Genomic DNA, 13,649 nt, shown 5'->3' with positions numbered 1-13,649 from the left:
TGCGGGCCTCGAGGCCGTTGCAGATGCGTCACGGAATAGGGGACGGGGGCCAAAGGTTTTTAATCTTGGTTTAATTAAATAATTTAGGTTAATAATTTTAATCAACTCCTAGTTATATTGGGATAATTTAGATAGACTTAATTTAATAAAATTATCCCATTAATATATATATATATATAAAAAGTTATTTTATTTTTAAATATTTAGATTAAAAGTTTCTTTTAGTTAATATATTTTATATTTAAAAAAAACTGAAACCATATCTACACAGCATGATGCAGTACTGAAACTGTATTGTTCCTATCTGAGACTGAAACCTCGGCACGGGTCAAAATTTTAAACCATAGTGTCTACTATCAAATGCCAATGCTATTTTTGGGCAGTTGTGGTTGGCCCATCATATTGGGATATGTAGGGCAATATCTTGCTGAGTAGGAACTTAGTTGCATTATTGTCTTATCCATCCTTTTTTCTCTTTGTGGGTTTTTTTAATAATACTACACTAAAACTAATGCCTTTGCCTCCCATATCCTCAAAAGATGATGTTTAAACATTCAGAAGCTGCTAGTCCCAACTATTTGTCCGTGTTCTGCATGTGTAAAGAATTTGAATAACATTTTTTGATATTAAGTTTGAATGTTGTCTTTCTTTGTAATCATGCTATATTTTGTTTTTTTTGGTTATGCACTTTCTGGATTCCATAAACTGTCATCCTTGTAGTTGCTTAAATGTTGTTCATGCTGTAAATTAGTTTCCATTTTAATTATAGAACTGCACAGAAGGATTGGTTCGAATACTGAAAGATGTTTCCAATAGCCCATATTCACATGAGTATGACATTGCTGGGATTACAGATCCCTTCTTACATATTCGGGTTCTTAGGCTGATGAGAATGTGTGGCCAAGGAGACTCCGATACCAGTGAATATATAAATGATATTCTTGCACAGGTCAGTTTTCCTTTATATTCTCTGATTTTTCTAATTTGATACTCACAATTTCAATTCCATATATAGGTAGCAATACTTCCTAAGCTAAAATCATGAGTTATGCCATTGTAGCTATAATTTATTTGATGAGTATTAAACTTAATATCGCTATCTGTTTTCCTTCTACAGGTTGCTTCAAAAACTGAATTAAACAAAAATGCTGGGAATGCTATTCTATATGAATGTGTGGAAACTATAATGGGTATAGAAGCTACTAGTGGTTTACGTGTGCTTGCAATTAATATTCTGGGTAGATTCTTGTCAAATCGTGACAATAACATCAGGTGATTCCTGTTTCTCTATAACATCAATATATGTTTTGAATCAATATTATCATATTTGAGAGTCATTAGATAACAACTTATTGTTGAGAGTTTTGTGCCCATTGAGAGCAATGATGGTAAAAGGCATCTTTCTCTCTATTCTGCACATGCTTGCATTAAATTTTTGTATGAAGATATTGGTGCCATCATTTGTGCATATCTTTGTTATTCCAAAGAATAAATCCTTTTTGACTCCTTTAATAATAGTGATGCAAGTTAGCATCGGGACAATCCTTAACTTACAATAATCAGTTTAGCTATTTATGAGCTATATTATTATGACCCAATATAAGTGCCAGATATACTAGTCACATACATAGCAAGATTTTTAAAGTTAAAAGGTGGTGCTTGCAAACTTTACCCTGTAATAGTTCCTAAAGACATGGCTCCTTTGGCAAGTTTGGCCATGCGATTACAGTTAGATATGCAATTGCATTCAGCCAATATTAGTAGTAAAGATTGTGCAATCCAGTGCTGTGAAAACCAGTCATCAGCAGAAGGAAAGTCAACGTAAGAAGAAAATTGCATTCAAGTACATCTAGATATTACTGCTTGAGAACATTCTTTCTTTTGTCCTTTGTCAGATATGTTGCCTTGAACATGCTTATGAAAGCTGTTGCAGTAGACTCTCAAGCAGTACAGAGGCACAGAACAACAATTCTAGAATGTGTCAAGGTATTACTATTTCTCAATAAATGGTTTGAACTTCTGCCAAATTGAATAATCAGTGTTGTGCCTAACAGCTGTTTCCATGAAAAGATTTAATATAAGGTCAACTCTTCTTTTCATGACAAATCTGAAAATGTAACTGGTGTATCTCTAGTTTTTATTTTCTTGGTATTGCATTATTGTTATCATGAGAGAGGACTGAGCCATAATATTTATGAACTCAACACAAACTCCTATAACTAAAATATCTGATGTGGGACTAATCCCATAACACATTCAACTAGCAACTCTAACCTAGGAGGGGGAGGGGGGTGGGTGGGGTAGGGTACCCATTAACTTTAATAATCCTCAAGTTGGATCATATATATTTTTAGGATCCATATGCCGGCTCTAAATTAAATGTTAGTTGCATAGAGTAAATAAAATATGCAACAATAAAACACTCAATGATAACTCGGTTCATTTGATATAGTTCAGAGCTTTCAAGTTCAACCCTATGACCGATGGACTTTTTAAGTAAGTCACCCCTTGAATACCCACTATCTTTTTTCCTTCCGGTAGGCAAAGATGATTTACTTATGATACAAGAAGGATGAGTGAAATAGGAGAGGGTCTTAGGCGTTCTTTATGATTGTAAGGTACCTCTAAAGATTAAAGGGAAGTTTTACAAAATGACGATAGATCTTGTATGCTATATGGAGTTGAATGTTGGGCTATGATTCAAGAACATAAGCAGATGAGAGTCACATAGATGAGGATGTTAAGGTGGATGTGTGGACATACGATGATTAATATGATAAGAAATGAGAATATCATAAAGAGTCGAGGCTGTATTTATTGAAGAAAAATTCTGAGATATGCATTTAAGATGATATGGATATGTAGTTAGGCGATCAATAAATGTCATAGTTAGGCAATGTGAGACTATAATAAAATACATACATTAATCGAGGAAGAGGGAGACTAAAGAAGACTTTATTAGCAATAATAAAATATAATAAAATTTATTTAAATATAAATAGATGATATAGTAGGGGATTGAGCCTAATGACGTAAGAGGATTTATATATCCGATCTTATTTAGTGGGATAAAAGCTTGATTGTTATTATTTTAATAAGACATTTTTAATGATCGAGTTTAATGGGCTTGGATAAAGGGGCAGTCATGTTGTGGAAAAGGGGCAATGTTGAAGTAGAGGTTATCATTTAGATCTTGTGAAGTTGTTCCATGTGGCAGAGGCGACCAACTACAATGCAATCAACGAAGGAGCGAACAAGATCTCGTGATTTGGAGTGTGTGTTACAGAAGGGCTTGGTGGTGCTATGACATTGTTGCAAGAGTTAGTTAGGTCTCATTATAGGCAAGGGCAGCAATATTTGGTTTTATGCGGAATTGATGAGGTTGCTAGAGCAACCAAGAGTGCAGTGTCATCTACGTGAGAAGACGAAGAGTATGTGGAAAAGGACCTTAAGAGATTTAATAGGAAATCTTACAAAAGACCCCTCTAGTTTAAGAAATATTAATTTTCTCCTTAATTTTAAAAGAAAATTGGGTATTATACGAACCCTAAGGAATAAAGTAAAATATTGAGTTAAATACGAATTTGGCTCTAATAGCAAATTTGTGTTGCAGAAATAACAAATTAATATAGTATAACTTGCTCTCATATTTAATTAAAACAACACTAAATAGAACCAAGACTGAATTGATGCAACTTGAGCAATTACTATCTCACACAAAGAAATAAATTTAACTTATACTGAGATTAAAAATTCAATTTTATTAACTTGAAAGATGATCAACACTTAAAAATTACCTCTTTTATTGTTGTTAATGCTAACAAACTTGGAAAATATTTAAATGCAAATTAGGAAATGCACCAATCTAATTAAATTCCTACAAAACTATTTACCTTAAATATCAAAACTACTTAATAACCATGCCTTAAAATAAACAGTTTCCATCTTAAAACACTTCTTAAAAGCTGATTATCTTAAAGTAAAAATCATGGCAAAGTAAACTCTTTAAAAATCTATAACCTTTAAAACTTAATTTCTTTATTTGCATTACGGTAGGCTGCGAATTATTTTTCATTGTGGCCTTTGATATGAAATTAAGAGTGATGAAATATTTTATTATTGTTACTATGGACTGGACAATGAAGCACTTATATACTTAATAGGACTCAATATAAACTCCTAAAAAAAATCCAATGTATGGATAAACCCATAAAACATATTACTAAAATCTCTAACAAGTCAACTCTAGTATCCAAATCCATTATAGTATCCAAAATCCGTATAATACTAATAGTCAATATTAACATTTATATCATGGTTAGAAGTACCAAGAATTTATCATTTTGCCAGCCAATCGGTATGGAACATGTTTTGGCACGGGCTCGGAATTACGAGGCAGCAATGGCCTCATGGTGGCCTCCGCAAGTTCATGAGGTCGTGGCAACCTCACAAAGACCTCTGCAAAGTCGTAAGGCCGCCGCGACTAGCTACGAGGCTGTTTTTTAATTTCTTTTTTCTCCTTATTTCTAGTTATTCCTTTCTCTCCCCTTTGTTAATTTGTTTTCCTTCTTTCTTGGTAAATAAATTCGCGGTAAATAAGAGATGGATTGTTAGAAAAAATAGAAAAAATTAAATATAATATAAATTCTAACCTTATTAAATATATTATTATAATAAATTAAATTATTCTATATACAAATTTGATTTAATTTTAAGTTGATCAAAATAAATTAAAATTAAACTTGCTTATCCTAAATCGACTTTTACTCGATAATGTACATCTATGACAATCAAATATCAATAAAAATATTTTTAATTAATATATTTTATATTTAAAAGAGTACCAAAACCGTATTGACCTGCCACATTACAGTACCAAATCCGTATTGTTTCAGTCATAAACTGAAACTCTAACATGGTTTGAAATTTTAAACCTTAATTCATATATCACATTTTCTTTTTATATGAAATGGTTGATAAGTGCTACAAAAAGTCTCTCTCATCATCCTTGTTATTATGAGAAAAATAAAGATTTTAACTATCTTTGGCTCTGATTTGGTGGTGATGGTATTTGGAAAGTAGCTTCACATAAAGTGCATTACTTTTGCCTTCATGTTTCCATCTGTATGTTAGTTTTATCACTCATGATCTTCCAATTTCCCTTTTCAAGTTGGATTCTTGTTTGTTATTCTGTTCCTTGATGGAAATATAACTCTTTGATAATGTTTGTTGCTAATGCTGTTGATGGGCAACTCCTTTATACCATCTGACAGAATGCATCTTGTTGATGTTGTAACTGTCAGGATTCTGATGCTTCAATTAGGAAAAGGGCTCTGGAGCTTGTTTATCTGTTGGTTAATGATACAAATGTTAAACCTTTAACAAAAGAGCTTATTGATTATCTGGAAGTGGCTGATCATGATTTTAAAGGAGACCTTACTGCTAAAATTTGCTCAATTGTTGAAAAGTAAGTGAAAATGCTAGCTTTTTGTTATATGTAACTTTAGCCAGAAATACCTGAAAAATCATATGTTAAAATTATTATGTGTATGCTTCCAATGGTTGATTGAAGTGAACTATGATGTTTAACACAGCTTCACATTTTTAGTTGTAGTTTCAGTTGAAAAATGTTAATTTATTATGATGAAATTTTAAGCAGTTGCTTATGATTAGCTTGTATCATTTATCCTTTGAAACCTATTTCTTGGATTAATTTTAAATATCAATTCCATTCCTACAATGCTTTTGGATTTGTTTTGCATTTTGTTGTTTCTCATTTGCAATTAGGCCTGTTTCTCTATTCTCTATCAGGTTTACATGGACTATTAATTAAAAAAAAGCTAGTGCAAACTTTGTACAGTTTCAGGACCTCTTTGTCCATAGAATTGCTTTTCCATCCCTATCTTTCACTGTCGTGTTGGAATTCCCCATACATGAAACACAAAATGACAACTGAGAACTTCTATTTTTTAGAATCACTTCACTATGTTCGTAACTAGAGCATTCATGTTAGGCTGAAGAACAGTCATATGGATTCTTCCTCTTTCTTTTTCATCAATATGTTATATGGATTTGATTTTTGTTTTTCTTTTATAGGTTTTCCAAAGAAAAGAAATGGTACATAGATCAGATGTTCAAAGTGTTATCTCTGGTATGTGAAGTATTCTGATGAATTCCTTCTCCTTTCAAGATACTGAATGGTAGTTGCTTTTGTCTGTGTTTTTTAGATTATTTTTGGAAGTAATGCCTTAATTTCAAATAGTTCATGACTCTTTGAAATTCCATCTGGGAACTTTCATTGATTCTCCATCACTTTTAACCACATTTAGTCGCCGAATATGATGGAACCTCTAGTGCAATAATTCGCTGGATTGTAAACGTGTCAAGTAGAGTCCAGTTCAACTATGTTAAAGCTTAAGTTAGAAGTTTGAACCATGCACAATGTAAATGAGGTCAATATTGTGTTGAAATTTTTTACTAAAATGTTCATTAAGCTTAGCAGAATGAGTTTTACTATGGTTAACTAGAAGCAATGCTGTATTTATTAGTTAGGCTAAACATGGTCAATTAAACCGATCTCTGTTATCAGTTTGTTAAACATATTATGGATAATTTAAATCCTTAAAATTTGTAAATTTAAAATATGCACAAATAAAATCTTAAATATATTTAGATATCTCTTTTATGAATATGTAAAATAGTCTTATCTTGCCTTGACCTTTGTACTTGAAGTCGGGTACGCGTATCCACATGAATGTATTCAGATGTTGTATGCATGATTTTTTCGCCAAATTGAGACAGATGGACTTTGGTAGAAAAAGGTCATAATATAGGACATGTGTACAAGACCCACTTACACCCATTTTCCAAGACCCAAAACCAGATCTAGTAATCTCTTTAGTTTGTTCATGCTAGTTCGAGCCTGGGTTATAAAAAAACCCTCCACTTGAATCCTAGTTGCATTTGCTTTATTTTCTCTATCTATAATCTTTTCCTAAATAACATTGCATCTTCTTTGTTTTCTCTATTTATCTGATGTCTAGGCAGGGAATTATGTGAAAGACAATGTGTGGCATGCACTTATAGTTGTAATAAGCAATGCACCTGATCTTCAAGGATACTCTGTAAGATCTTTATACAAGGCATTCCACACATCACCTGAACAGGTAAGTGTTTTATGTTGATATTTATGCTTTATAATATTATTTCTTTATGAAGAAAATATTACAGTTGTAATGAATTTATTGTCCAGGTAAGTTTAGTATGTGTAACAATGTGGTGCATTGGCGAATATGGTGAGATGCTGGTTAACAATATTGGGGTGTTGGAAGTTGAAGAACCAACGACAGTATGTGCATAGATTTTTGTTTAGTTATTTACTAGCAGTCACACTGATACTTCTATTACTTTCCTTTTAATTGTCAACTTACTGCTTAGTTTCATTTTCTAAAACATGTTAGGTTGTGATGGCACTTCTTTTTCAACCAATAGACAACTAAAATTTTTCATAATTTCTTTTCTCTTATGTTATTTTGGTTGTGTTTATACTTTGAGGTTTTGAAATATGATTCTTTGCATTACTTTTCTTGTTATTCTTAAATCCATGTTGTTCATTGACATATTAAAATATTGAGCCTCAATAACTTACACTAGTTAAGTAAATATTTCGAGTATAATTTTGCATATCTATATCCATCAACATTTTCTTTTGTTTTCTTACATATATTATTCATTATTGCCATAATCTTTCACGTTCTTTTAAATCCGTACGATGGAGAACTCCTCTCCCCATGTTGTAATGTTTACTCTTTCTATGATGATTATCTAAAAGAGAGAAGGATTTGCAGCATCTATATTTTCATGACATTTTTTTGTATTCTGGTTAATCCTTTTTTACTACCCACTTGATAAATTGTTGCAGGTGACTGAATCTGATGCTGTGGATGTTTTGGAGGCTTGTTTAATTAGTCAGTCATCAGACATTGCAACTCGATTGATGTCCTTGATTGCTCTTCTGAAGCTGTCATCACGTTTTCCACCAACCTCAGAGTATGCTATTCATTTGATGTTTTTTTATCCCTTCCATTTATCATTTTTACAAACTTGAATGAGGTGCTTTTGACCAGCCTGGATGAAATTTGCGTAGCTACACCAGGTAGTTATGTTGAAACATATATTTGAATGTTTATATACTATTATAATAAATTTGAGGAGTTTATACAAGATTCTCAATCTAAGAATCTTCTAATTATAATTATGACCTGTTATGACTTTGGTAGTCATCTTTCTTATCTGATTTGTGCACCAGCTCTAGGATTCGCTCCTTTTGCTTTCCTTATTATAAGAGTGCAAGCATTTTAAACCTATATTTATATGAAAGAACACAATCCACTTCTTCATTACCTGAGTAGCTGTTTGATGATTGTTTCCAGGTATCACGAAGTAATTTTTTTCTTATTCTACTTTTTAAAATAAGACCATGACACACCTTTTTCTTTACCTTCTAGCCTCTTCTGAATGTCTTATTATTTACATTGGTTCATGTTTGTAAATGGATACTGTAGACCTCGTTACAACAACCTTTATCCCACTAAATGGGGTGACTTATATGATCGTCCTACGCCATTGAACTTGATTCCCTAATATATCTTAATTTTGTCTTGTTTTATTATTGTTAATCAAGTCTTCTATAATCTCTTTTTTGCTCAATTAATGTGAGTATTTTGTCTTGGTCTCATATCATCTAATTGAATATTAATTGATCGCCTAAGTATATGTCCATATTATCTTACATGCGTCTTTTAGAATTTTGTTATATTAGCTATAAAATATATTTCTTAGAATAGGTCCTTAATTTTTGTATATAAATAGGGCCTTGTTTCTTGTAATGGATGAAGATTTTTGAGGTTATTACATAACATGGTATTAGAGTTGAGTTAGGGTTTCGGCGTTGCCACCTCGCAATTGCGTTTCTCTATCCACCTTGCGATCGCATTTCTTCTTCATCTGCATCACGGAAGACGCCGAACCCTAGCCTTCAAAGCCACTGAAGCTTTAACGCGCCTTTCGACGCCGTCGCTCCTGTCGCTTAGGGTTTTCAGCGCCGCCACCTTGCGATCGCATTCCTCTATCCACCTCGTGATCGCGTTCCGTCTTCTTCATCTACATCGCGGAAGACGCCGAACCCTAGCCTTCAAAGCCACCGAAGCTTTCACACACTTCCGACGCCATCGCTCCTGTCGCTTAAGGTTAGCGGCAGAATTCTGCTTCTTCAGATCATCGGAGAGTTGGTGCTTCGTCTCCAACATGTGCATCGTGGTGATCAGATTCGTGGAAGGATTCTGCTTCTAAGGTCAGCGGTGAGTCTTCAGAAGGAAAACCCTAGTTTTTTTTTCGCCCTGTTTTCCTGCTTTGTTCTGCCGTTGCCGACGACCAGCCGGTTGCCTTCTGCCTGCGGCTGATCATCGGGATTGTTTCCGCTCAACCTCCTTACTACCTTAATAGTAAGCTTATTTGAATTTGGAATTCTTCTTCATCTCAAAATAAACCTTCTATCGTGATGGATATGGTGTCCGTGGTCTCTAAAATTACGGATTATAAGTTAAATGGTTCAAACTATTTGGATTAGAGTAAAACTGTCCGTCTTTATCTACGAAGTATTGACAAAGATGGACATTTGACTGATGACCCGCCACAAGATGATTTAAAACAGACATGGCTTAGAGAAGATGCTCGCTTATTCCTTCAGATTCGGAATTGTATTGATAATGAGGTAATTAGTTTAATTAATCACTGTGAATTCGTTAAAGAATTGATGGATTATCTAGACTTTTTGTACTCTGGAAAAGGAAATCTCACCCGTATGTATGAGGTTTACAAAGCTTTTTACCGTGTGGAAAACAAGATCAACATCAGATTAATTATTTTATGGCTTTCAAAAAGACATATGAGGAGCTTAATATGTTGCTACCCTTTAGCCCTGATGTGAAGGTTTAACAACGTCAACGGGAGCAGATGACTATCATAAGCTTCCTTGCTGGTTTATCACCTGACTTCGAATCTGCTAAATCACAAATTCTATCTAGTTCTGAGGTCTCCTCGTTACAAGAAGTGTTTAGCCGCATTCTCCCTACAGAAAATACCATATTTGTTCTACCTAGTGGTGCTTTGGTGAGTCGTAATAATAATTATGTCTCAAAGAAATTAACTGTTCACAATAGAAACAAAGGAGGAGACTCACAAGACTTTGAAAATCGGACATCTAGTGGTATTATATGTAATTATTGTCGTAAGCCGGGTCATACAAAGTTTGAGTGCAGAAAGCTTCAGTACAAAAATCAGCAAAAACATCTGGCTCATATTGCATCCACTAAAGATCCCTCTGATAAATTGGTGCTTATTTCTACAGATGAATTTGCCAAGTTTTCTCAATATCAGGAATCACTTAAGTCTTCATCTTCCTCTATTACTATTATTGCTGATTCAGGTAACAACAATATATGTCTTGTTTCCTCATCCTCTAAGTGGGTCATTAATTCTGGCACCATGGATCATATGACAGGTAATTCTAGTCTCTTTTCTACTTTCACGCACAAATCTAACACTCCTATTGCTACCTTAGCTGATGGGTCTTCATTTTGCCTTCGTGGGTCTGACACTATCAATACCACTCCTTTGCTTTCTTTATCCTCTGTCTTACATTTACCTAATTTATCCTTTAATTTACTCTCTATTAGTCAATTAACTCGCAATCTTAACTGTTGCATCTCATTCTTTCCCGATCATTGTTTATTTCAGGATCTTTTGACGAAGAAGACTATTGGTAAAGGACATGAAAATGGAGGTCTCTACATTCTTGATTCACCTGTCCCAAGATCTCTCGCTTGTTCGGATGTAAATTCTCTTTTTGAGGCTCATTGTAGGTTAGGACATCCATCTCTTCCATTACTCAAGAAATTTTGTTCACAATATAGTAGCATGTCTTCATTAAATTGTGAGTCATGTCAGTTTGCAAAACATCATCGTTTTAGTTCAAGTCTAAGGATAAATAAACGTGCTATTAGTTCTTTTGAGTTAATTTATTCTGATATTTAAGGTCCTTGTCATATTCTGTCTAAACCTTGTTTTAGGTATTTTATCACTTTTGTGGATGATTATTCTCGTGTAACTTGGTTATATTTAATGAAAAATCATTTTGAGTTATTTTCTCTATTTTGTGCTTTTTGTTTGGAAATTAAAACTTAGTTCAATATTTTCATCTGTACTTTACAAAGTAATAATGCCAAGGAATATACGTCAAAGTCTATTTCAATCTTATATGAGTCAGAATGGTATATTTCATGAAACCTCTTGTGTTAATACTCCATCCCAATATGATGTTGCTGAACGTAAGAATAGACATCTTCTTGAAACTGCACGAGCTTTTTTATTTCAAATGAATGTTCCCAAGTTTTTTTAGGCAGACGCGGTTTCTACTGCATGTTTTCTCATTAACCGTATGCCATCCTCTGTTCTTCATGGTGAGATTCTTTACAAAGTTTTGTTTCCTAACAAGTCGTTGTTTCCTGTTAACCCTAGGATATTTGGTAGCACTTGTTTTGTTCGGGATGTTCGTCCACATGTCACTAAATTAGATTTCAAATCTTTGAAATGTATTTTCCTTGGTTATTCTCGTCTTCAAAAAGGTTATAGGTGTTATTGTCCTAGTATTAATAAATATCTTGTTTCAATCGATGTTACTTTCATGGAAGACACACCTTATTTCTCATCCTCATATATCACGACTTCTCAAAGGGAAGATGATGATGATCTATTGGTATATTCTATCACATCCTCCACACCTGTTTCAGAATCGGCTCTTGTCAAGCCTCCTATTGTTCAAGTATACTTCAGGCGTCAACCTCTTGATTCATGTCCTGCACCTACTACTTCGTCATCAGATTCAACTCCGAATGATGATCTTCTACTTTATGTAAAGGTAAATGCCAGTGTACTTCTCCTATCTCTTCGTTTATTTTTAATAATAGCTATCGTCTTCTTCTTGCTTTTTTATTGCTTCACTTGACTCTATTTCTGTTCCTAAAACTATTCATGAGGCCTTATCTCATTCCGGTTGGAGAGATGTAATGATAGAGGAAATGAAAGCCTTGGATGATACTGATACTTGGGACTTGGTTGATCTACCTCCAGAAAAATAAGCTATTAGATGCAAATGGATATTCACTGTTAAAGTCAATCCAGATGGGTCAATTGCCACACTAAAGGCTCGTCTTGTTGCTAAGGGTTTTGCTCAAACCTATGGTGTGGATTATTTTGATACTTTTTCTCCTGTTGCAAAGTTGATATCTGTTCGATTATTTATTTCTCTTACTGCTACTCATCATTGGCCTTTATATCAATTTGATATCAAGAATGTTTTTCTTCATGGTGATCTTCAAGAGGAGGTGTATATGGAGCAACCTCTTGGTTTTGTTGCTCAAGGGGAGATGGGGCGAGTTTGTCGTCTTCGAAAATCTTTTTATGATTTAAAACAAAGTCCTCGTGCTTGGTTTGAAAAATCTAGTCAGGTTATTGAAAAGTTTGGTATGAAGAAAAACAAATCTGATCATTGTGTTCTACAAGTAGTCATGAGCTGGTGCTATTCTGTTAGTTGTGTATGTGGATGATATTGTTATCACTGGAAGTGATACTACGAGAATTTCATTTCTCAAATCTTTCATTCTCACTCAGTTTCATACAAAAGATTTAGGGGTGCTAAAATATTTCTTAGGTGTTTAAGTTATGAGGAGTAAAAATTATATATTTCTATCTCAAAGGAAATATGTTCTCGACTTATTAACTGAGACAAGAAAAGGGGCAAAGCCTTGTAGTACTCCGATAACTTAGAATGTGGACTTTACAGTAAATGGAGAATTATTTGAACATCCAGAGAGATATCGAAGGTTGGTTGAGAAGTTGAATTATCTTATCTTGACTTGTTCAGATATTGCATATTCGGTTAGTGTTATTAGTCAGTATATGTTATCTCCAACAGTTCATCATTGGGCAGCATTAGAGCAAATTTTGTGTTATTTAAAGGGCGCACTCGGACGTGGTATTGCATATAAAAATCATAGGCACACTCATATTGAATGTTTTTCAGATGCAGATTGGACAGGTTCTAAAATAGATAGAAGGTCTATTTCAGGTTATTGTATTTTTGTTGAAGGAAATTTAGTATCATGGAAGAGTAAGAAGTAAAAGGTTGTGTCACGATCCAGTGCAGAATCAGAATGTAGGGCTATGGCGCAGTCTGTGTGTGAAATAATGTGGATATATCAACTGTTGACTGAAATAGGATTCAAAATGTCAATACCAGCACAACTATGGTGTGATAATCAAGTTATTCACATTGCATCAAATCCTGTATTCCATGAGCAGACTAAGCACATTGAAATTGATTGTCATTTTGTTCGTGAGAAAATTCAACAAGGCTTGATCACTACAGGATATGTAAAAACTGGAGAACAATTAGGGGACATCTTCACAAAAACTTTAAATGAGATCCGAGTTGATTATCGTTGTAACACGTTGGGCATGATTAATTTCTTATGCTCCAACTTGAGGGGGAGTATTAGCTATAAAATATATTTCTTAGAATAGGTCCTTAA

General features: G+C 33.7%; 1 protein-coding gene across 1 annotated transcript in view; it reads left to right on the top strand.

Annotated features, from left to right (window-relative positions):
- The window catches only part of LOC141828989 (AP-1 complex subunit gamma-2-like), a 67,171-nt gene that overhangs the window by 28,226 nt on the left and 25,296 nt on the right, over positions 1–13,649 (top strand). Inside the window, exons 5-12 of the mRNA XM_074716388.1 lie at positions 770–949; positions 1,118–1,272; positions 1,896–1,986; positions 5,304–5,467; positions 6,097–6,151; positions 7,044–7,166; positions 7,253–7,348; positions 7,922–8,049. Coding sequence (XP_074572489.1) covers positions 770–949; positions 1,118–1,272; positions 1,896–1,986; positions 5,304–5,467; positions 6,097–6,151; positions 7,044–7,166; positions 7,253–7,348; positions 7,922–8,049 — 992 coding nt within the window. The remainder of the gene's footprint in view (positions 1–769; positions 950–1,117; positions 1,273–1,895; positions 1,987–5,303; positions 5,468–6,096; positions 6,152–7,043; positions 7,167–7,252; positions 7,349–7,921; positions 8,050–13,649) is intronic.

The sequence above is a fragment of the Curcuma longa genome, chromosome 5, assembly GCF_044706935.1.
Source record: "Curcuma longa cultivar G26 ecotype Majalengka, Jawa Barat chromosome 5, ITB_CL_G26_1.1, whole genome shotgun sequence".
Classification (NCBI taxonomy): Eukaryota; Viridiplantae; Streptophyta; class Magnoliopsida; order Zingiberales; family Zingiberaceae; genus Curcuma; species Curcuma longa.
Note: the sequence above shows the minus strand (reverse complement) of the source record. Positions and strands in the feature narration are given on the sequence as shown.